The sequence below is a fragment of the Tetrao urogallus genome, assembly GCF_951394365.1.
Source record: "Tetrao urogallus genome assembly, chromosome: 5".
Classification (NCBI taxonomy): domain Eukaryota; kingdom Metazoa; phylum Chordata; class Aves; order Galliformes; family Phasianidae; genus Tetrao; species Tetrao urogallus.
The window spans coordinates 54,182,433-54,205,578 of NC_136818.1; the positions used below are offsets into that span (position 1 = coordinate 54,182,433).

At 39.6% G+C, this 23,146-nt stretch overlaps 1 protein-coding gene across 1 annotated transcript in view; it reads left to right on the forward strand.

The window, feature by feature from the left end:
* Nucleotides 1-22,432, forward strand: part of SORCS3 (sortilin related VPS10 domain containing receptor 3) — a gene marked incomplete at both ends in the record, with an annotated part of 267,292 nt that extends 244,860 nt beyond the window's left edge. Inside the window, 9 exons of the mRNA XM_079535589.1 lie at nucleotides 2,701-2,887; nucleotides 5,904-6,037; nucleotides 9,991-10,114; nucleotides 13,185-13,297; nucleotides 14,893-15,024; nucleotides 16,880-16,979; nucleotides 18,974-19,079; nucleotides 21,624-21,784; nucleotides 22,368-22,432. Coding sequence (XP_079391715.1) covers nucleotides 2,701-2,887; nucleotides 5,904-6,037; nucleotides 9,991-10,114; nucleotides 13,185-13,297; nucleotides 14,893-15,024; nucleotides 16,880-16,979; nucleotides 18,974-19,079; nucleotides 21,624-21,784; nucleotides 22,368-22,432 — 1,122 coding nt within the window. The remainder of the gene's footprint in view (nucleotides 1-2,700; nucleotides 2,888-5,903; nucleotides 6,038-9,990; nucleotides 10,115-13,184; nucleotides 13,298-14,892; nucleotides 15,025-16,879; nucleotides 16,980-18,973; nucleotides 19,080-21,623; nucleotides 21,785-22,367) is intronic.
* Nucleotides 22,433-23,146: the final 714 nt, after the last annotated feature.

The window sequence follows — 23,146 nt, forward strand, 5'->3', positions numbered from 1 at the left end:
GTGTTTCCATCCAGAGGATAAGATCAAGTGTACTTTTGAAACTGGACAAAACACTACATCCTGCTTCTGTCAGGGCTGACATTATTATTTGTATAGAAAAAATCATTAATGACAGAGGGATTCACGGTCAGAATCCAGGCTGAAAACTGTGTGTTCTTCTACACCCAGGTAAACCTGAAAAGTACTGCTTAGTAGAAATCTGGTGCTGTCAGATCTAAAACTCTTGGGGACTGTCACAGTGTGATTGTCCCTGTCAATGTCTTCACTTCATCTAGTCTGTACATTTTTTGTTGGAAGCCTACTTAGGAAGATAGTGACAGGACAAAGGGGAATGGTTTTAAGCTTAAGGAGGGAAGGTTTAGGTTGGGTGTCAGAGGGAATTTCTTTACTCGGAGTATGGTAAGGTGCTGAAACAGGCTGCCCAGAGAGGCTGTGGATGCTCCATCCCTGGAAGCATTCAAGCCCAGGTTGGATGGGGCCCTGGGCAGCCTGGTCTAGTACCAGATCACAGAATCACAGAATGGCCAGGGTTGGAAGGGACCTCAAGGATCAGTGAATCTCCAACCTGCCTGCCACATGCAGGGCCACCAACCTCCCCATTTAATACTAGACCAGGCTGTCCAGGGCCCCATCCAATCTGGCTTTGAACACCTCCTGGGACGGGGCATCCACAACCTCTCTGGACAGCCTGTTCCAGTACCTCACCACTCACTCTGTAAAGAACTTCCCCCTGACATCCAACCTAAATCTTCCCTCCCTCAACTTAAAACCATTTCCCCTTGTCCTGCAGTTATCAACCCTTTCAAAGAGTTGATTCCCCTCCTCTTTGTAGGCTCCCTTTAGGTACTGAAAGGCTGCAATGAGGTCACCCCGCAGCCTTCTTTTCTCCAGGCTGAACAAGCCCAGCTCCCTCAGCCTGTCTTCATAAGGGAGGTGCTTCAGTCCCCTGATCATCTTCGTGGTCCAGATTTGGAAGGTTGGTGCCCTGTGTGTGATAGGAGAGTTAGAACTTGATGATCCTTGGAGTCCTTTCCAACCCAACCATTCTGTGATTCTATGAAGCTGTGCTTTCTTTTGCGCAACAACTGGCCCAGAGACTTTTGTGAATTCTGACTTTTCCAGCAAATGGAGGACTGTGCAAGGTCTGACCTGTCTGTGAAGGGCTTGGAAGTACATCAGAACTGGCTGTGGGTTGAGTTATGTGGTTACTTCCCTGCTTAGATCAGTATGGACTGGAACTGACATTAGCTTTGATGTTAACCCTGTGTGCTTACAGCAAATGGGACTTATGAGATGGCTATGAAATACTGCCACATTTCCTTTAAAACCAACAGTAAAAATAACAAAAAAAGCCTCACATAAGTTTAGAAGCAGAGATTTTTAATTTGTTGGTTTTTGTTACTCTGGAACTGATGAGTGAGAAATCATCAGTACAGCTGGGATCATCTTTAAGAGGTAGTGGTATCTTTCACCCAGGGTAAATACAGTGAAGCTCTTTTCCTGATAAATTATTTGAGCTAATACAGCTTATATATGTACAGAAAGCTGCACAGGTATTATCAGGGTGTAATTTTATTTCACTTTAGTGAAATCGCTGTGCTGGGCTTTAGATCTGTTTAAATGAGACTTGTTTTGTGTTACTTTTAGTCAGCTGAGAACAAATACGTAGTAGGAATCCAAGAAGCTGAAATAACAGACACTTCTATAGTTCAACTGCGGTGGTTTAAAACGTAATTTAAACTAAAGCAGTGCAGCTGATGCTTTTAGACAATACCTGCAATGCTGGAATCTCTTGTCTGCTGTTCTCTCCTTCATTTAATAACTATCATTGACAGTAATCTTAGTAAGGATTTTCTCATCTTCTCTTGCATTTTTCTGCGTATCACCGGGCCCAATCTCTGTGTTGACTGGCACTAGACAAAAGCTGTCAGTCATCTCTGTGGGACTCAACTTTTATAAATTCTGCTGTCCAGAAGTTACATGTCTAGCTGAAATTAGTTATCTAGACTTTTTATCATAGGGGTACAGAGATGGATATTTGCAGAAGATAAATCGTGTCACCTGTCTCAGTTATCTTAGAATAGAATGTATTGGTCTGTTTCCTTTCTTTTTCTCTTTTCCATTGACTATGCAGGAAGCCTGAAAACTAGGTTAGGCTAGATCCAAGTATGTCAGTATTGTCAGTTATTAACCTGTCTCCAGAATGTTCCCAACGCTTCTGTTTATGCCTGGGAATTGCATCTAGCAATTAGCATCTAGCCTCCCATCATTGTAGTGCCTCCAGTCTTGCTGCTTCTGATGAAAGTGCTTGTTGGATGTCACCCATTCAGCAAAGGGCTGTGCAAAGTCCTGCCCTTTGCAGTGACACATAATCCCCAACCATGCATTGTACCAGAAGAATCAAATATGATCCTGTTGATATATACATCTTTGACATTCTACTTTCTCAAAATCTCTAAATCCAAGATGACAGAGTAACAGCTGCAAATGTTCAGCTACTCTTAGCATTAATAATAAGTAGTTAGCTGGCACTGATTTGAATCTGGCCCCTTTTGGATCTGGCAGAATGAAGCTTGACTTTTTTTAGTAAAGTCACGAGTTTGTGTCCACACTGATGAAATGGAGCTGAGCAGTGGGATAGAATGTAATATTAATCACTCTTATGAGTCCAGTTCCCTAATCCAAACTTCTTTGTTGCAGGGTGATCTCCAGAGGACAAATATTCAACTTGATTTTGGGGATGGCATCGCGGTATCCTATGCAAATTTCAGCCCTGTTGAGGATGGCATCCGGCATGTATATAAGAGTGCTGGAATCTTCCAGGTGACAGCATATGCAGAAAACAGCTTGGGCTCTGACACTGCTGTCCTCTTTTTGCATGTGGTCTGTAAGTACTTCCTCCTGCTAGATTCCTTGGGCAAAATCCTAACCTCGTTGAAAATCCTTGCAGCTTCAGTGGGGCCTAGGAGTGCATGCAACCTCATTTATATACATGCTACTTTGTAAGTAGCATGTATAAAAGTGTATTTACAGTCTGCATGTGCAGAGAAAAGCTTGAGAAGGATTTTGAAAAGGTCAGAGGTAAAACAGCATATGAAACAAAATCCAGATATGTGATTTTAGTGTGCTTCTGATACCAAGAGATTTAGGTTAATCTGCAGCATTTTTACTCAGTATTTATATGTTTTTAGCACATATTAAATAAGACAAAAATCATTGTGATGAGTGTATTTCCTAGGATATGGATGTACTGAGAACTGCTGTGATACTTGTGCTTCATGCATTTGATGTGTGCTTCTGACTTTCCATTGCTGTTACATAGATGAGTCTAATTTCTCTCCGCCTGACACATGAGCAGAATTGTAGAGCCCTTGACTGACCTTATCAAAGCCTCAGAAGGGAGGAGGGAACCCAGGATGAGACCAGGAAGGTCTCGGTTCTTTGTCCTGCTATAAGACTACTATTTCTCTTGGATAGGCAACTGAATCTGTGTTCAGATGTACCTCTTTGGTTGTGGTCTTAATGGTGCTTCCAGACATGTCCATCTTTTCCCAGAGCCAGTCAGAAAGTATTCTATTCTGCTTGTCTTGTGCTTGAGCTTTCCCACTGGAAACAAGTCCGACAATTCCAAAATGTGAGAACTATTTTCTTCTTTTAAATCTCAGGCTCCCTGCTTGAAAGAATAAATGTTCCTTGAAGCTTTTATTATGCTCATAATTCCCTCAAAGTCAATCATGGCTGCATTTTACAACCTGTTATTAGAGCATTAACTGTTTTTTCCTTCACCTTGGACCATTAGCTGACAAAAGTGATGGTTACCTGGTAATAACAACGAACTTTGTAAAAATTATCTGATTTTTCTCCCAGGAACTGCTGTTCCATGCTGAGGATTTTAGAACAGAATGCAGAAGAGGGGCAATTGTTAGGCTTATTTGTGTCCTCTTGTCCCTCAGCTTCTCAGATCTCTCTTCTTTGACTTCTGTAGCCTTCTAAGATGGCCAGCTTATTATCATTATCTCTAGGGAAGTATTTTCCAGACATTTACATTCACACTAACTGTGAGAATTAAATTTAAAAAAAAATAGTACTAGACTTTTAATATATTTTAATGTACTAGTCAGTAGTGGAGATTTGCCCTTGAAGCTCAACTGTACAGGCAGAATGGCAGCTATATAAATCACCTTTGGTGTAATGTCTGTCTGGTGCTGGAACTTTGTGCTTGAAAAAAAAAAAGAGAGAGAGAAAGGAGCTCCTGGGCTTCAAGCAACAGTAGTTTTCTCTCCTTTAGCCTTAATGGAGAGCAGTCATCTTTTCAACTTTTTGGAATCTACTTTCAAACTGTTCATCCCCTCTTTTAAAGGAAGGCAAGATTTTAGCATTTTTCTTCTTACTGCACTGTCAGAAAATATTTGGGGGAACCTGCTCTTCATGGGAATCCTATGTACTTCCTATGGGCAAATTTCAGAAATCTTGCTGGTAGAGCCCTTAGGAAAAGGGGAATGAAACTGAGAGCCAAAACCTAGAATATGTTTCTGTCCTTCAAGCTCTATATTCTGTTGGTAAAAGAACAGCTCTTGCTTTGCAGTATTCTTGTCATTCAAGTAGGTGAAGTAATTAATATCCCCATTTCATATTTGAAAAGCTGAGAGGTAACATAACTAGATAATCTCAGTTAAAATCAGCAATTTTGTGTTTCCTCGACTTAATATTTTATATTAGAAAAAAAACCAACTCCTTTCTTACTCATTCTTTCCTTTTCATAGTGATAGTCTATCAGTTTGCTGTATATTAAAAGGTACCATTCAAGAAGGGCTCAGTAACACACCAGTTACCAGCTGGAATTCAGTATAAGCAAAACTGGCATATTTGATAAGGAGGAAGAAATTGAGATAGAAGGAAAAGCTTTGCAAAAAACAAACCAAAAACCTGAATATTTTTTACTCTTTTTTGTTGGGGTTGGCAAGAGGAATTTTCTTCTTAATTCTGGACTTCTTGCACTGGACTTATTCTGGACATTTGGTCTTAATAGATGTAATTTACATTGATGTTTGGTGTGTGTTTATGTTTTGGTGCTTTTTTGTTTGTTTTGTTTTTTTTTAAATCTTTTTGAGAACAAATTCTTATGACGCTGTAAAAAATGCCTCAATATGCCAATGCATACATCTTTCAAGTTGTTTCTGCTTTTTTTTGCTGCTGTTCACTGGCTTCCCATCAGCTTTTCGAAGTCAGGCCAAAGTCAAAGTGATACCAAGATTTACTATTCTTGCCCAAAATCATAAATCTTTTTTTTTAAATACCTTCTAAAGAGGAACTGTGAAGGCATATTTAATCAAGTCATATATAAATACCTCTTACGTAATCAGGTTTAAGCCAACTTAGTTAATGTGGTTTGCCCACTAATCTTAGCTTACTGGATAGATTTTAAGCAAAACACTTTCTTTGTCTCTTGTGTCCTGTCATAGGATCATAGAATCTTTTGAGTTGGAAGGGATCTTTAAAGTTCATCTGGTCTAACTCCCCTGCAGTGAACATGAGCATCTACAACTCCATCAAGACTTCAACAGCAGCCTGCCCTATCCTGCGCAAAACAAGTTTATTGTTCTCCCTCAGGCTGCATTTAAAAAAATGTCTTCTAAACTCAGTCCTGATCCTGTCTGAACTTAGCACTGTCAGAAGTGCACATTTTTGGCTCATCAAGAATTGAGTGGGGAAAAAAAGGGTGATTTTGTTTATTAATTTAGTATCTTTTGCTTATTGGCTTCAGAAATTCTTTTGTATGTCTATAATAGTGTTTCACTGTTGACAGTGTTTTGATTCATTTAAGGGAAGAATCCTTGCTGTTTACAACTAAGTTGGGAAGATTTAACTCAGAATCTCTAATAATCAACTGTCTCTTCCCACAGGTCCAGTGGAGCACGTCCATCTGAGTGTTCCTTTTGTTGCTATCAGGAATAAAGATATCAACATTACTGCAGTAGTTTGGCCCAGTCAAGCAGGCACACTTACCTACTTCTGGTGGTTTGGTAACAGCACCAAGGTACAGTTGCCCTTTGATTTGCATTTATTTGCTAAGCTTGTTGTACCAGGGCAGGGAATTCCCTTAACCCCAATGGAAACCTCATGTCATTGCTTATTTTATGTTATTTTCTTCTTTTTACTTTCTAAAAAAAGGTTGCTATTACTTTACACTTCAGCTCCGTGTCTCTTTTTCCTCCTCTCTCACATTATTCTTAGAATTAGTTACTTTTTTTTACATCTGGTTGTTATCTGCCCTACTGAGCTCTGAAGACCACTGTTATTACCAGAGTTCACTTGCAATGTAACTGAATTATATATCTCTATGTATGGGATAATACTGACTTTCAACACTTTTTAAAAATTGCCAATGTTCAAATAACCATGGGTGTTTCCATTATGTACCAGTGTGCTGTATATAACACTACATTCCAACACAATACTTTAAAGCTGTTGGTGTTCAAACAGAATCACACAAATAACCAGTTGTATCCAGAATTTCAAGTTACAAGCTTGAGAAGCTCTGTTTGTGACTATTGTTCATATGCTGGATATATAGATAGATAGATAAATAGAGATGAGAATTCTTTGTAGGGAATGTTGAAGATGCTGGCAAAAAGTTAACATGAAAAACTTTTTCTATCAATAATTAAAGTAAGTGAATCTACAAGTTGTGATTGTGTTTTCTAGTGAAGACAGTGGAACTGCTTGTTAGTGACAGCTTTTGATGCAAGCTTCAGGTGTGAGACAGCTGACACAGGCACTATCCTCCATAAAAAATAGTGGCAGCACTGAATTGTACTGCCACTATTTTTCAATTTAGAATCTGCTTTTATTTATATGAAGCAAATTAAGTCATGTCATTTTCTATTATATTGAAGGCAATCTAGGTGTCATAGTTATTCTGCCACGACTTTTGTCCTTAATGTAGAAGAATTTTTGAAATAGAAATTAGTATAGAAAAGGTGGAGAAAACCAATTTTGTTTGCTAAGGATTTTCATCCATCTGTCATGGTGTTTGGATCTCTCTCGTAAATAGGGTCTGTTACTTAAGCTATCATCTAGTTCAAATTTCAATGGAGTATAGGCAGGTGTAGATGTGTAGATGATTTGGACATAGCTGGATGTGGAGTAGCTAAAATTTTAATTCCTTTGAGTGGTTTTATGTGTTATTGAATTACATTGAGATACAGATCAGAGGAGATGGCACCTCTTATCTACAGACAATTAAAGATCCAGAGCAGTATTCATTCTTCGTGTTCTCTCCAGCTACCTCGTGTATTTCAGTTGTGCTGCTTAGCTGCTCTCAGTGTATGGCAATACGTGCAGATACAGCAGTAGATGCTTTACTTTGTTTTTTGTTTTTTTTTTTTTCTTCCCAAAACAGTAGTCTGAATTACATCAAAACTCCTTCTGGGACATTTGATATGTGTCTCATGGACAAACTGTGGCATTCAGTACTGGTCAAATCTGAGCACACTGATTTGTTTGTGAACTGCGGGATGTGGTGTGTAATATTGTGCACAGTAACTGTCTGGCATTGTTACACTCTGATTCCAGTGCTGAAGAATAGCAGCTTCTATGTCTGATCAGCCCATAGACATCCCAAGCAAAACTATGTGTCTTGTGTCACTGCGCATTCTCACAGTGGTATTCTGTGCTATTGCACAGGAAAATGTTCTCTTACACTCCAATAACCTGGCTGAGATCCTTCTGTTGCCCTCAACATCTTGCTGGAGTCGTTGTACTGAATTTCTACTGTACTAATTTTTGCAGTATACCCAAAGGCCAATTTGCTTGGATTAACACAGGTCCAGTTTAATAAATGTGTCCAGCTGTCTAATAGGTTGAGCAAATGAACCTTAAACTACTTGATTTAATTTAGAGTTGATTTCCAGGTCTTGGTGCCTGAATTAAAATTAAGGAGTTGGCTGAATGTTAAAACTCCATGATGGAGGTGAAATCAGCCATGATAATGGAATGTCCAGCATGCATACACACACAAAAGGGAATTAGTAATTTTAAAGACCAGATTGGTTCCTCTTTTCTGCCTTTGCACATAATCACAACCTGTAACCTCCAAGTATATTGCTAATATCACTGAATTTTAATGTAGGTCTGTGCTGCTCATCCAAGATGTGTATCTTAGTATGTGTTAGCTGCAACTCCAGAGCTACCCCAAGCTGCCATCCCAGTGATCAGACAGGCTTTTCTTTTATTGCTTTTTCAGGTAATGGATGAGAGGTCAAAAGAAAGTGGCGTTCTACAGGGGAAAAATCTCTTTGCCAGCCTGGTTTTATGATAGTGAAAACTGATTTATCTATGAATATGACATGAATGGTCACTGTTTTGAAATGCAGGCAAATTATCAGTCTGATGGGATTAAGTGTGAGAGCTGGAAAGTGAATGTTTAGGATATTTTTCTTTGGAGACGAACTATCAGTTTGGAGAAGGGACAGCTGTAATGGTACAGTTGTTTTGTCTGTGCTCTTAGACCTCTAAGTGCTTTTGCAGTGGAGACTGTATCACTGTTTCTATTGTAATAGTTTAATCCAAACAAGAGGCTTGTCTATAGACCAGCTGTCAGCTCAAAGGCACTATTAGGGCAAGACCTTTGATTTTCAACAAGTGAATCTCTTTCCCTAATTGTGGTGCGCTTTTCTCCTCTAGATGTGTATCTGTAAGAATTTCCTGTGCAAAGGGGATGGCTGTAATGCTGTCAAGGATGTATTTGAGAAGATGTAGATAAAGTCAGCCTTCTCTGCCACAGTATGGAACTGGCCAAATACTGCTAAACTTTATTCTGGAAGCCATCCAGTTATGTTCAGATAGTAGTGTCTATAGGTGTTATGCCATGTTTTAAGTCTTCTTAACGTAACTTGCTAGCTTAATAGTTGAAGATGGCTTATGCCTCACGGACTTGAAAGGTGGGCAAGACAATCTTTGCTACCACTGCTCTGTCCCAAGCAGAGTTGCTCTGAGATAGATCGTGGATTTGCACTTGTAAGTGAGAGCAAACCCTGCTAAGCTGCTTGAGTCCTTGACGTTATGGGGAGCTCCTAATACATCCAAAGGTGACTTTGGACAGGGTTACTGGCCACATCCTTACCCCAAGTGACAGCATGGTGGTGCCTCCAAACTATGGTGGCGTGGTCTCCCTGTCCAGTTATTGTCCTAGGCAGGTGTAGTGGGACTAGCAAGGGTTGAATATTAGGAAAATTCTCTTTTCAGAAAGAGTGTTAAGGCATTGGAACAGGCAGCTCAGGGAAGTGGTGGAGTCCCCATCCCTGGAGGTGTTTAGGAACTGTGGAGAGTTGGCCTTTAGGGACATGGTTTAGTGGACAAAGTGGTGATGATTTGATGGCAAGACTTCATGATCTTTGAAGGTTTTTTCCAATCTTAATAATACTATGATTCTGTGAGTGGTCATAGTGGTGATGGGTTGATGGTTGGACATGATTTTAGAGGTCTCTTCAAACCATAATGATTCTATGATTCTTAAGAGAGGGGCTGGTACTGAATCTGACAAATAGAAGTTGTTTGAGGAAGTACTGTGTCTCTGGATTACAGTCAAATGCTGATTTGAGTTGAACCTTCTGTTTTGGACAGCTGAGAAAGCAACTATGCTGAGTGCTCATGCTTGTGTGTTTACAATACTGCATTCTGCAGCATTAATTCTGCAATCACTGGCTGTGCTCTGCTGAGGCATTCATAGTGTAATGAGTTGCAGTTCAGTGGAAAAAATTTTCAGGAGGTATTTAGTGAAGTGAGAGAAAGGTTAGCCTGTGGAATGGTCTCATTGGGTAATGTTCAGATCACATGCTTTTTGAACTTAGCAGAACATGCAGATCTGAGCACTCTGTATCAGCCAGGGGTAAAAGGATATTTTGGCCTTGTGGATTATTCAGCTGACTGTTGTGCCTGATTTAATTGCATCCTGATTTTGATTTTGTTGTTTTTGTTTCCCTTTTGCAGCCCCTCATCACCCTGGAGAGCAGCATCTCCTACATCTTCAGCGAGGAGGGGATGAACACTGTCACTGTGCAGGTTGCTGCAGGCAACACCCTCATCCAAGACACCAAGGAGATCGCAGTACATGGTAACTTCATCCATTTACAATGAGATGTCAGGGAACATACAGAAGTGAAGAACAGGCAGTTGTCGTTGAACCAAAATGAACTCTGAACTCCCTAGTGCCTAGAGGGACCTCCAAAGTAAAATGTTTGTTAGCTGTGAACAAAGTAGATCAGATTTATTGTAATTACTAAATGCAAAGTGAACTGAATAGAGAATTTAACTGCATCTGTAAGTGCAGCACTGTAGTGAAATGGCTCTCTTCTGCTTTGCTCTCATTGGCTTCCTGACTGGGAACTTTCCAATTAAAAAACTCTTTAGAATATATGCAGAGCATCTCCCCTCTGTTTTCTAGTTGTGGAAAGAAGCAGACATGGTATGTCACTAAAGTGGCCTGTATGCACCCAGGATTTCTTTTCACATAGTCACTTTATAAAGGTGAAGAGTTTGAAAGAAATGGGACAGAAATGACTCTATTGTTGGTATTTCTGCCCATATTCCATACCACAGCTGGAGGTTTACTGTGTGTTCACTGGATATCCCTATGCATCTCGTTTGGTATGTTTGTGCTGTACCTGTATGTAGAAGAATTTTCTTCTGGGCTAGCCTTCATTTCACTTACCTAGTTTTTAGCATCCAGCATTCAAGGACAAGCTTTTATTTAGGCAGCAAGTTTTATTGAGAACCTGGTCTTCAAATAACTGAGGTTGCCCTATGTGGTTGAACTGCATGTGTCTTGTTTCTGTAATTAAAGATAAATTTGCTGCTGATGACTTGAAAGCTGTATGTTCAGATTTAACTACCAGCTGAACAGATATTTACTGACTGCCTGGTTGTGCAATGCAATGGCTTTTTAATAATTTGCTGATATGATTTAGAAATATCCAAACTCAGTATCAGCAAATGTTAAGTAAACCTCTGCTTGAATATTTTGGGTATTGCAAAATGCAGTGTTTAGTTATGTGAAATTTGCAGCTTTCCACTGGTTTCTGAAATAAACTTAAATCAGGAGTATTCAAGAGGTGATCTCAATCTTTGTATATGTGAACTGAAGGTCCCAGTGGATCCCAGTGTGTTTCTCACTTTCTGCTTCCAAATACTATGTAAGAAATTTTGTTGTTTTCTAAAACATCCAAAGCTTGGGACTTTATCACAGAATAATTCATGCAGTTGGAACATCCAAATAATCCTATACACAAGGCTATATTGTAAAATGAGCTCACTGAAGGAAGGAGTCCTTCCTCAACCCAAATCTGGTGATCAATTCAAGTCTGAATACGTAAACAAGGGGCATCTTTGGTAAACATTTGTTCTGGTAAATTATGTTACCAGTTCTAATCTGTGCCCTATGTTAAATTATTATGGCTCTAATAATGAGTATGCCTTTGTGGTGTTAGCAGTGAAGATTTATTGAGGGTTTTCAAAAATTGTAGCTAATAGTGCAGAATTTAATGAGAGAAAAAAAAAATTGGATGTTGTACTGAGAGTTCAAATGTCAAAAGCTTTATATGTCAGGCCCTGGGTTAAGAGCCGAGAGAGAGATTGCTTCTATACTTGTTTTATTTAAAAATATATTGCAGTGTCTAAAAAGAAAGAACAGAACTTGCAAAAGATGCAAGACGAATGCTGTGCAGGCACATCCCTGCTGTTCTGTGGATTTCCTTATTTATAATCTTACTGATCTAGCTTGATCTAGAGCTGGTACCTTCTTAAAATGGTTAATGGTACTTATTTATGTGACTTCAGATCAGGTGCTTCAAGGTGTGACATAGCACATCTCTAGAAACAGAAAGGACAGTCTTCTACCCTGAGAATCTCTATCTGAGTGTGATTCCCATCCTGAACTTGCGTCTCCCACTCTCCTAAATTCATTGTGCATGTTGGTCATAAATGTTAGGCTTGGACTGTAGTGACACCACAGAGGAGAGATGGAATTGGAGAAAATTTTAAATTGGTGTGAATTTGAAGTCTAGGAAGTTTTTCTTCCTCCTGCCATCAGTCAATTAGGAAGTAATTTCAAAGCATTTCATGAATAGCCATCACTTGATTACCCTGTCATTAGCACCACTGGGCTCTGATTTGTTGGGGAATTAACCATTTGTGGCTTCCCTCCAGGAGAGCAAACAGATAATGGCTGCTTTTGAAAACATATTACTTACAGTATGTGTTTTCTCTGCAGACCATAGTGCATGTAATTACACAGTTTCCAAATTTCAGGCAGATGCCATCTTATTTACTAGTTAATTTTTTTGCAAGCAGAACTTGAAGTTGAGTGGCAAAATTACTTGAGCCTGGGTGGCCTAAAACCAACATGAAAGCAAGACTTCTCCCTTCCCTTGTTTTTTACTTCCATTTCTTCTGGGAAAAGCCAGAGGCTGGCATTAGAGCAAGATTTCTTTTCTAAGTACATTATTTGCAAGTTTTCTGTCCTGCTTGCTGTTAGCCAGGCTCTTTTCTTCCTTCACTCTTTCATCTCTATTTTGCTTTGAGTCATTTTAATATGAGGGCTGCTCTAAAAGTAATGCCTCCTATTTTATTTTGTTGGCCCATGGCATCAGAGGTGGATATTGGTGGTATGTTGGAAGGTTGAACCTTCCATTAATGTTCCGTTACATGTTACTGCTATATGATGGCAGTGGAGGGGCAGTCTGAGAGAATGGTGTTTGACATGGAAGTGCTTAAGAAGCAATGGTGTGTCACTGAATTCCTCCATGCATCAAAAAAAGGCACCTATTGACATTCATCAACGCTTGCTGGACTTTTATTGAGACCAAACAGTGGATGTGAGCACAGTGAAGCAGTGGGTGCAGTGTTTCAGCAGTGACAGCAGTGACAGTGGGTCACCTCCACGGCTGCAGATTTTTATGAGTGCAGCATGCAGGCTCCTTTCAGTGCTGATGAAAATGCCGTGGTGACTGTTGAAAAATAATGTTTTGTAGCTGAGAATTTGCTCTATCAAATAGTGTTATTGGGCTCTTCATATCTGTTGTAGTTTCCGTTGAAATAAATAGGAGATATTACTGAATCCACACTTTTGGCACTACCCTAAGTTCTGCCCATTCAATCTTCTCATCAATACTGTTCTTCTATTCCAGAGTATTTTCAATCTCAACTCCTCTCATTTTCTCCTAACTTGGACTACCACAATCCTGACATCCCTGAGTGGAGACAAGATATTGGCAAAGTCATCAGGAGAGCTTTAGCACAGGTGAGCTTCTGTTTCCGCCTCTTCTGCTTGATGTAGAATAGGCTGATAAAGTTACTCAGACTTTTTCAATATACTAGATTTGAAGAGTGGGAAGAACTCAGTAATGAAGCTATCATTTTAAATCGACTGCTTCTTAATATGCTGAATCTTTTTATAGAGGAAAACTATATTGGGAGTTCTGTGGAAATACTGTAATTACTTTTATTAATGTTTCTGTGGCATTTTTTCAGCTTTTAATATCCCTGAGGACTTTAAAAATTCCTGATTATAGTAGCATCACTATTATTGTTATTTTGCCAAAATCAATGTTACAAGTTGCATTGGTTTTGCTCCAGACATTTGGATAGCGTTACTGTGTGCAGTTTGACAGCTGATCCAATCCATCTTAGAAGACAGAGATGTAGTAATGTTAGGTGTATGAGGAAGATATTTTTGATCTATTCCTAATACTCAGTCTTCCAATGGAACTAAGTATAGCAACTGGTGAATGTTATAAAGGTCTACCCACTTTCCAAATGGGGCAGAAAATGAGGATTCAGAGGGAAAATAAACTTATCTCTTAAAACACAGGTCAAAGAGAAGCTTCTGAAGATACTGAATCTTCCTTTGGGATTAATTAGAATATGTAAACTAGCACTCAAATTCTTGCAGGAAATCGAACAGAATAATTTATGATATCAAATAGCCCGGGATTTTGGTTTTGTGTGAAATCAAGGAATAGATATGAGCAAGCCTTTGTGGTTTTTTTACTTTCTACCAAAATGTATCTTGCTTTTTTTAATTTATTTATTTATTTTTGCTTCAGCTACATCTGTTCTTAGAAATGGTGACTGATTATTTTTATGAAGAAAGTGCATTCCTGCTCAGCTTTTCTCACCTGCAGCCTACTCAAAATTCACAGCTTATGGGAGTTCCCTTGATTATTTTCCCACCCTAAGAAAACACTTATTTCATTTGTTTTAGCTGGTTGTACATTGTAATATATTCAAATCAAGTTTGCAGAGAAAATAAATGAACTATATTGGAATAACAGTAACATCAACAATAGAAAGCATGTAGAAATGCATGTCTGTATGTCCTTTTTTGACTGTTCGGTTGCAACCTACAATCTGTTCTTATAGGACAAATCACCAGAAGTAGGCTGCCCCATTGATGTGTTTCATTTGCTTCATATGTAGCAAATGTGGATCCTTATAACCTGTTGTTAGAAGGTGATTGCAAATAATTTTCATCACATGTCCCCATTTGTTGCATGCTTATTGGTCTCCTTGAGTCTCTGGATCTGACTTTGCATTATTCTTCTGTGGCGAGGGACTATATGGAAAATTCATATATGAAGAGATTTGTAGGTTTTGTCTTTGAACTCTGGGTTGTGATCTTTGGGCACCTGGATGTTGTCCACACCACATTTACTTCTAAAAATGACAGAGAACATCATTAGCAGAACCTCTATTTTAAGACTCACTCAGTGGCTACAACAGTTCAGCTATAGCAGAACTGACAAATTACAATTTGATGGGAGCGTAGTTTCCCACAGTGAATGGAAAAATCAGCAGTAGAAGAGCAGCTAGAGTCCACCTGTTTACTTTTTTTAGGTGACTGGTATTCCTGATGAACAAATCTTGGTAGCCGTATTTCCTGGGTTGCCTACTTCTGCTGAGCTCTTTGTGCTACCCCGTAAAAACACTACAGAGAGAAGGAAAAGCAGTGAAGCTGATCTGGAACAGGTAAGGACAAAAGGGTTCACAGATCATTTATTCCCATCGTAACATTTACAGATGGACCCCTTAACCTTTGCAGCACTGGAATTGACTTGCAGTATGTGTGATGTAACTGGATGCATGTTGGATTGTGGCAGTATAGTTTATACCATTAAAGAGAATGACTTTCATGGGGAAAATGGGATTTCAAGCTCCTCACTGAGATGCGTCTCAGTCTACCAGCAACGGTTCTACCTAGATCAGTAGTGTGCCCTCATTGCAGTAGTTATGGCCAAAGGAACTTGAATATGTACTCCCTCCACTCCTTGGAGGAATGCTAATAGACAAAGGCCAAAACAGCAAGATAATATACTGAGGTTTACTAAAAATAAATCAAGCTCTTCAGCTCATATTTCACAGGAACAAGAACTCTTTATTCTGAAGCAGCACATAGTGTGTGCAAACTGTATTTGAAAGTTATAATATCCATCCATTTAGATAAATAGGTAATTACGGTGATGAATTGCTACAGTGATATACAGGCAAAGGAAGAGCTAGGAACAAGAACACTAGTCTGCTGAAGCTTTTTTTTTTGCTAGAATTACCAAGCAGTTATATCAAATCTATGAAAGCAAAGGAGTGAAGTAGTGCTGAAAAAGCTGCTTTGCTCTAGCTAATGTTCTTGTATGCACCATTCCTAGTGTTCTATTCTGTGAAAGCTATGGGTAGCCCATCTCAAAGTGCCTTTGGGAGTAACTCTTCTGTGATCAAACACTGAATCACTCAAAGGATTCCTGAATTCCATGGAAGTTGTTTTCACCCGCTGAGCAAAGTTAGCCCCTTCAGTGTAATATGTTTGTCGTAGAAAGCTAGCAAAACTGCATTCTTAAATTAACACTGTTAAGTATGCACAAAGGAGAGGCATAGAAGAAGGAAGATTTTGAAGGCTATTTGGAGAGATTTTCTTGGAATTGTTTCTGTCCAGTTCGGTTGGACCTACTCCTATTCGAATTCTCTCTGAAAACACAGTTGTGAACATTTTTCATATAGCAGTATTATGGAGACATCTGATTGCATTTCTGACCTAGTTGACCATGAGCTGTAGCTCTAGTGGTCTAACTGTATTTGACAGTCTACTCGGTTGTATTTTGGAACCTGTTAATGGCTCCTACTTGAGGAGTTCTGCCCCGACCACCAGAATTACTTGGTGGAGACCAGGCACTCACAAGCTCAGGCTCCAGGTGACATGAAAAATATATGCTGTGAGGCAATCAAATAATACATCACATCTGGCTTGCTGAGCTGTGAGTAGCCTCCCTTTCAAGGCCCTTCATCTAAATGAAGGAGAAATATAAAAATTTTGATATCACTGGGTAGTAGCATCCCAACAGTGTATTTCAGCAGGAGCTACGTAACTAGGCTTGTCCTGAATCAAAGGGAGCAAGGAGTTGTTAGTAGGCCTGACTGCCCAGCTCAGTTCCATCACTCACTAATGAGAATATCTCAGCGATTTCCAAGTGTGTAAGATCCAGCTCACAAGACATAGAAGATGAGAAGATCCTTAATTTCTCTTCCACACCACATTCACATTCTTGCCTTTTATTCCCCAGAGAATTATAATAACACTCTGAACCTCAAAAGCGTGTCTGTCCTTCAGGGAGACTTGAATTCAGTAACACTCAGTTTAATCTAAAGCATGTGCATGTCTCTCTTTACTTCCTCAGTTTTCTCACATACCTTTCTCTTTCCTCCTTTCTTCCTCCTCTTCCTGAAGACAGTAAGAGATGCATGTAGCCTCAAGTGGTGACTAACAGTTCTGAACGCTCTCTCCTGAGCTGGCTCTCTTCTACATTGTAACCTGTATCTCTTACTATTTTCTCAGGTTGTTGAAATCCTTTTTAATGCTCTCAATCAGAACCTGGTCCAGTTTGAACTGAAACCTGGTGTTGAAGTCATTGTGTATGTCACTCAGTTAACATTAGGTGAGTGTGGAGTAAGAGGCATAACTGTGATTCTTTAGAGGATTCGTACGGCTCCAGGTGAATGGGTTTACACTACAGCACTCAACAGTTTGATATATGCTACTGGGTTACTTAGAACTTGTCGTACTGAGACAGAAGGAAGTGTTACAAACAGAACCAAGCAGTAGTATCTTCATACACTAGTTTGTAAAAGTATTGAAAGTACCATTTAAGAGTTCCTGTGGTGTAATTAACTAGTGCGTTGATGTTTATCAAGTGTTTTAGAGCATCAGGTTAATGGTTTTCTATTAAACTCTCACTGGGCACCTGTAGAATTAAGTGGGAGCATTCTTACTAACTTTTATGGATATTGGATCATACCATTGTTGTAGAGGGTTTGTTAATGGTATGACTAGCCAGGACTATTTATGTGTGCTACAGTCATGAAAAGATCTAGATCTGAATATTAACTTCTACAAATCACTGTCTCACTGTTACCTATCTCCATTTTCACATAGTAGCAAGTAGTTGCTTTAAGCTTCATCACACTTGCTTTAGACTGCCCTGGTGTGAAGCTCTCAGCTACAGCTGAGAATTTTGGCTAGCCTAGTGTGAAGCTCTTGGTTATTGCTGAGACAATGATGGCTGTAGAGGAGATGAAGTATTTATTTTGCCCTTGCTTTTTATGGCTGCCCTTGCAGTTATCTGAAGTATGGGATCTTGTGCATGTGGCATTGCTAATAGACTCTCTGGAAAAGTGAGATTCATGTCCTAGGATAAAGCATGTTTGCTTCCTTTTACTTGAGACACTCAGAGAGAAGATTTGGGCAAAACCAAGGCTCACCTCCTCTTCTGCAGACTATGTCTTTGTATCTTTGCTTTCTGATTGTTGTTTGGAGGTGAGAGTTAGACCTTAACAGAGATAGTCTGAAAGGAATTAATTTACAATACACAATGAGATACCAATTTCTGCAGTCTCTGGGTTTGTTCTAGTAAGACACTGTAAGTGCGGGTGCTGCATCTGCATTTTTTTTCATGACCATTCCCATATTTTTTTTCAGTTGAGTGAAATAAGAGTCAGTTATTTTCCAAGAAAAAGTTCGTAGAAGTGGTGGAAGCAGAATACTGGTAGGATCAGAATCCTAAATTTGAAAAGTTGCAGCTACAACCTGAGAATTATTTGCAGAGAATCTGTCCCCGTTATCTAAGTGACAGAAAAAGAATAGAGAATAATAGAGAAAAAAGAAGAAAAAAAAAAGAACCAAATAATATTTATGCAGTGAGACACGTTCAGATGCTACTTACAATCATTTGCACATTATTAGAGTGTTCTCATCAGACTTTAATAGTTCTCAGTCCATTAAGACAGTGTGTTCCAATGAGCTGTGGAAATAGCTGCACAAACAAGGTTTTATAATACACTTTATTTACTCTGTCAAAAATGCCAAGGATAGGACCAAAGATCCAAAGTGTGGTGCCTGCTTGGGTCCAGATTTATTGATTTAGTTTCCTTCATGATACAAAAAATGACTGAATTAAAAGGTAACAATTAGGTCTTGTTAGAAGGAAGAGCCTTGGGGCTTCTCAAAAGACCAGGACTCTTTCACATGTGAGGCAGACAAGTAATTGGAAGATGGGAACCACTCTGAGATTACTTCTCTGAAGGAGAATAGACGTCTGTTAAGTCAAACTTCATAAATTTCATTTCTACTTCTGTCCATGGACAAACCTAAAAAGAAATAGCTCAGCGTTAACACAGGATTGACCATTCAGCTGAGCATGGCTTGCTGTGCCTTTTCACTAGGAGATGTTAGACTGCACTGCCTTGAAAAAGGAATGTGGTTTTCAAAGGATATGAGAGTCAATTAATTTTATACTCATTGGCCTTGATGGAAACAGCATGCACCATGCAGTGGTGATAATAAAGCAGATGTGACAGAGGTGAGCTCAATTCTCTGTTAGTTATGTGTTTGCTAATGTCTTGCAAATGTAATGCTTTGCCTTTCCTCCTGCAGCACCCCTTGTTGATTCCAGCACAGGTCACAGCAGTTCGGCGATGCTGATGTTGTTGTCTGTGGTGTTTGTGGGCTTGGCTGTTTTTTTAATCTACAAGTTCAAGAGGTAAGTTGAAAAACTGTGGTGGATAGGAGGAGGAGATGCTGGGCGGTTTACAGGAAATTTAGGCAGAGGAGTGCTTGGGTTGCAGGTGTAGAATGAGTTGTACTGGCCTAAGACTTAGACAAGTACAGCTCCATAGTTCTTAAATACAAAAAAAATCCACCTCCTGTTCTTCCACATCAGTGATCTGAAAACTCACAAAGAGCTCAGAAGTCAAGCTGTTCCCTGCTTCAGCAGATTTGTTTGAACCATAGACCAGAAAATGCCTGTGTGCTCACCAAGTCAAAAAACATGACTGATGTCTTCATACAGTCTACATCCGTCTTGCCAACTGCTTTAGTGCAGTAGGATCTCATTTGTATCTTGCAAGGTGAATGGCAAGAGCAAAGAAACGGGTGTCATTATATTAACGGAGGGAGATTTAATGCCAGAAAAGTTTGTGTTATGCAGCGAAGTATCTTTTGGAATCTGTGCTGAGATTTACTTTGCCAGATATTAAAATACACCCTTTGCTTTGACAGTAGGCAGGACACATGCTGGCCTATGATGCTCTGCTGCTGCAAGCTATCAAGCAAAATATGGGATAAGAACAACCTGTTAGCTGAGGGGCTACCTTAGAAGATTATATCTTAGGCAGATGGAGCTTTTTATCAATAACTTTGTATTCAGTACTCTACTTACTGCGTTAAATGGTCTAAGTGCTCACATCCTGCCTAGTGACAAAATATTGTATTAGAAACAAAAATAAATATCTGGACATGAATAGGTTGCAAACCTTCAAATTGGAAAATTACATCTTTTCCTGTCCGAATTTCAACTATTTCAACTACTTTGTTCCCTCTGCTACCTTTTCTATGGGCCAGAGTAAGGTGTGTTTTCCTTTTCATCTTGGTAAGGTTGTGTCTTAGGTTTGTGCTTCGGATCTTTGGATCTGTGGTCAGGGGTAAGTCAAGAAGAAGGATCTGCATATTTTGACTGCCAGAGTCCACATCATGTTATGCTTCTATATCTCATAAAACAAACTCTTATACTAGCTGAGCATCCTGAGCCTTTATGAAACCTGGAGTGTAGCATCCATCAGCCTCGTGCTGTGCTCCAGGGCAGAAAAGACCCTGTCCTTTTAAAACAGAATGTCTGAGAATGTAATGCATTAGAAATCGAATGGGGAGGGAGGAGGAGAGAATAGATGGCTAAAAGTATGAGTTTTGCTTAGTCCAAAGCTCTTCAATTTACCAGTTCTTAATCTGATTTGTCCTAAGCATGTGGAACTGCCAAAAATTAAAAATTAGATACCCAGTGTGTCCTCAGCTTGATTTTTTTAACACAAAGCAAATACTTGAGTTCGGTGAGAGCATGCAACAGTTATGAATGGAAAGTTAAAAGGAGATGAAAACAAAAGCTTTTCTCTAGCTCTTAGTGATTCAGAGGTCCATTAGCAGTATGTACTTTTCTGATTAACAGTGGTCCTGGCCTGAATACAGAACTGCTGTTAACAGGAAAATGTTCTGGGAGGAGCATGGGCCTGCATGAATTTTTAATTCCACAGATTTATAGTATCAGTGCTTTGCTGGTTTGCACACAGCCTCCTTATTATTAAGTCCACCAACCTATGGGCTCAGCAGGTAGAAAAAGCAATCGGTCACCTTTCCATGGTCCACTGCACACAAATAATCCTAGTGACCACTCAGACACGTAAGACGTTACTTGTCAGTTCTCTTTTAAATATTCTCCCAGGAACTATGCTTGGGGGCCTACCTGACTATCTGTCTGTCTGTCTATCTGATTTTCAAGGATATTATTCCAATAATCCAAATTAACTTCTCCTGGAGTTAGGAAGAAGAAATAGTGCTTTCACTTTCTCAGTTCCCCAAGTAGCAACAGAAAATAAGTCCCTGCAAACTGTCACTGTCCTTAGCATGACAAACCACGTTTTGCATTGAAATGGTAAGAAATAGACTTTAGGTAGGTTTTATGAGGTACAAGTCCTTTTCTTTCTCTCAGGCAGGATCAATTCTTTATAACTCTTTCTGATGTGGCATTTTCTACTGTGTCACTGTGGGCCTGTCAATAGAAACAAACGTAGCAATTTTTTTCTCAGTTAATAGTAGTGCTTCAATTGATTTTTACTTTTGGTTTCCAATGCACCACTGATCATATAATAAATACTCAGGGAGTTGGCAATTGCGACTGATTATACTTAGTTGACTGCTGCTGTCTGAGCTAGGTGTGCAGTATCCACTGTGCACATCAGAACAGGGCAGCACCAGAACATCAGATTTACTGCTGGAGGAGCCTCTGGGCACAGGGTACGAAGGCAATGGCCTGAAACTTTGGGGTAGCTTTAGGTTGATATAGTTATTAGTGGATGCTAATGGCATGCTTAGGGCTGAATGTTACTGTGGTGCCATCATCATGTGAGAGATGATATTCTGCATCACTTCCACTGCTGTGTTTTTGAGATTGGTCTGAGCTTAACTGGTCTGATTAATCAGTGATGTACCAGTGAGGTACCTTGGCAAAATAGAACCTATTTTCCTTTCTGTGCAGGAAAATCCCTTGGATTAATATCTATGCCCAAGTTCAGCATGACAAGGAGCAGGAAATGATTGGTTCTGTCAGCCAAAGTGAAAATGCACCCAAAATCACTCTGAGTGAGTTCACAGATCCTGAAGAGCTGATGGACAAAGAGCTGGACACACGAGTGATGGGTGAGACACAGCCCTTGGCTGGGGCTTTTTTCTCTGTATATTAGGTGAGGATGTGGGTGTTAAGCAAGGCAGTGACTGTGTTCCCATGTACAAGCAGATGCTGAGACACTGCAATAGGGAAAAATTCTATCAACATAGTAACAGGGAGTTTTTCCTACAGTTTTTCATCCTTTATCCTGTTGTTATATGACTAGAGCAGGAAACAGGAAATAGTAGTAGATTTATAGGAGTTAGTAATGGCTGCGAGTTACACTTTGATCTGTTCATGATCCTTTCACTCCTGTGGAGGGCTCCCAAATTCAGTAAAGCCTCAGAAAAATTAACTAAGCCAAGCTTACACTGTTAATGTGCTGTCTTTACAAATGAATATGTCACTAATAGCTTAACATGTTTACTGGTAGCCAACAGAACTGTAATAACAGATTTTCTACATACTCTGTGCTTACTGCAAGTGCAATGCAGAATGTGTTACTTTTAAGCACCTTTTCTGTCTCTACGCTTACATCCTAAGGAGTGAGAAGCAATATAGACCCAACTGTTGAAGCTGCTGCGCTGACTGTCTTCTCCATTTTCTCCTCCACAGGAAGCATCTCAACTATTGCCAACAGTGAAAGCACAAAGGAAATCCCCAACTGCACTAGTGTTTAATACTGAGAATCCTCTTGGTCTACAAAATTTCTGACTTTTTATTTGTAATTATTATTGTTATTATTATTATTATGAAAAAAGAGAGTTATATGTCATTATTATCATTTGGGAGGGGATGGGGGTGGGCTTTTTCTGTTTACCAGGGCTGCATTCATGAATAGCAGGTTTCTTCATACTTAGGAAATTTCCATCAGATCAGAAATAAAAAGCAAAGAATAAGAGAAGTGTGCAATGGGATTTGAATGCCTGATTCCTCTTAAATACAGAATAGGAATTAAGTATTCGAATACAGTAGGAAGATATGCTACCTTAGGCAAGGTAAGTGTAGGTAAATGGTCCCTTTTCTGATCTTTTTGCGAGTCATGAATCATCTGCTTCATCCTGCCAGAAGGCTTAGACTGGGCTTTTGGACCAGACTCTGCAACCTGCCAACAGCCCTCACATTCCAGAGATGTGCATGTCTCAGCTTTTTGCAGGATCTTGCCTTTTTGTAATTGCTTTTAATTTCAGTCACCCTCTGGCATTGTTGACTGCTGAGAAAGGGGAAAAATAAATTCAGAGCGTGCACATTAGTTTTCCTTGGACTGTGGATTGGCTGGAGGGGACAGCACCACAAGCAATGAGGGAACATGCTTGCGTTTATGAATGCAGCTCAAATGCCATGCATGTGAATAGCAAGGATGCCGAAGGCCTACTGTAGATAATTACAATGTA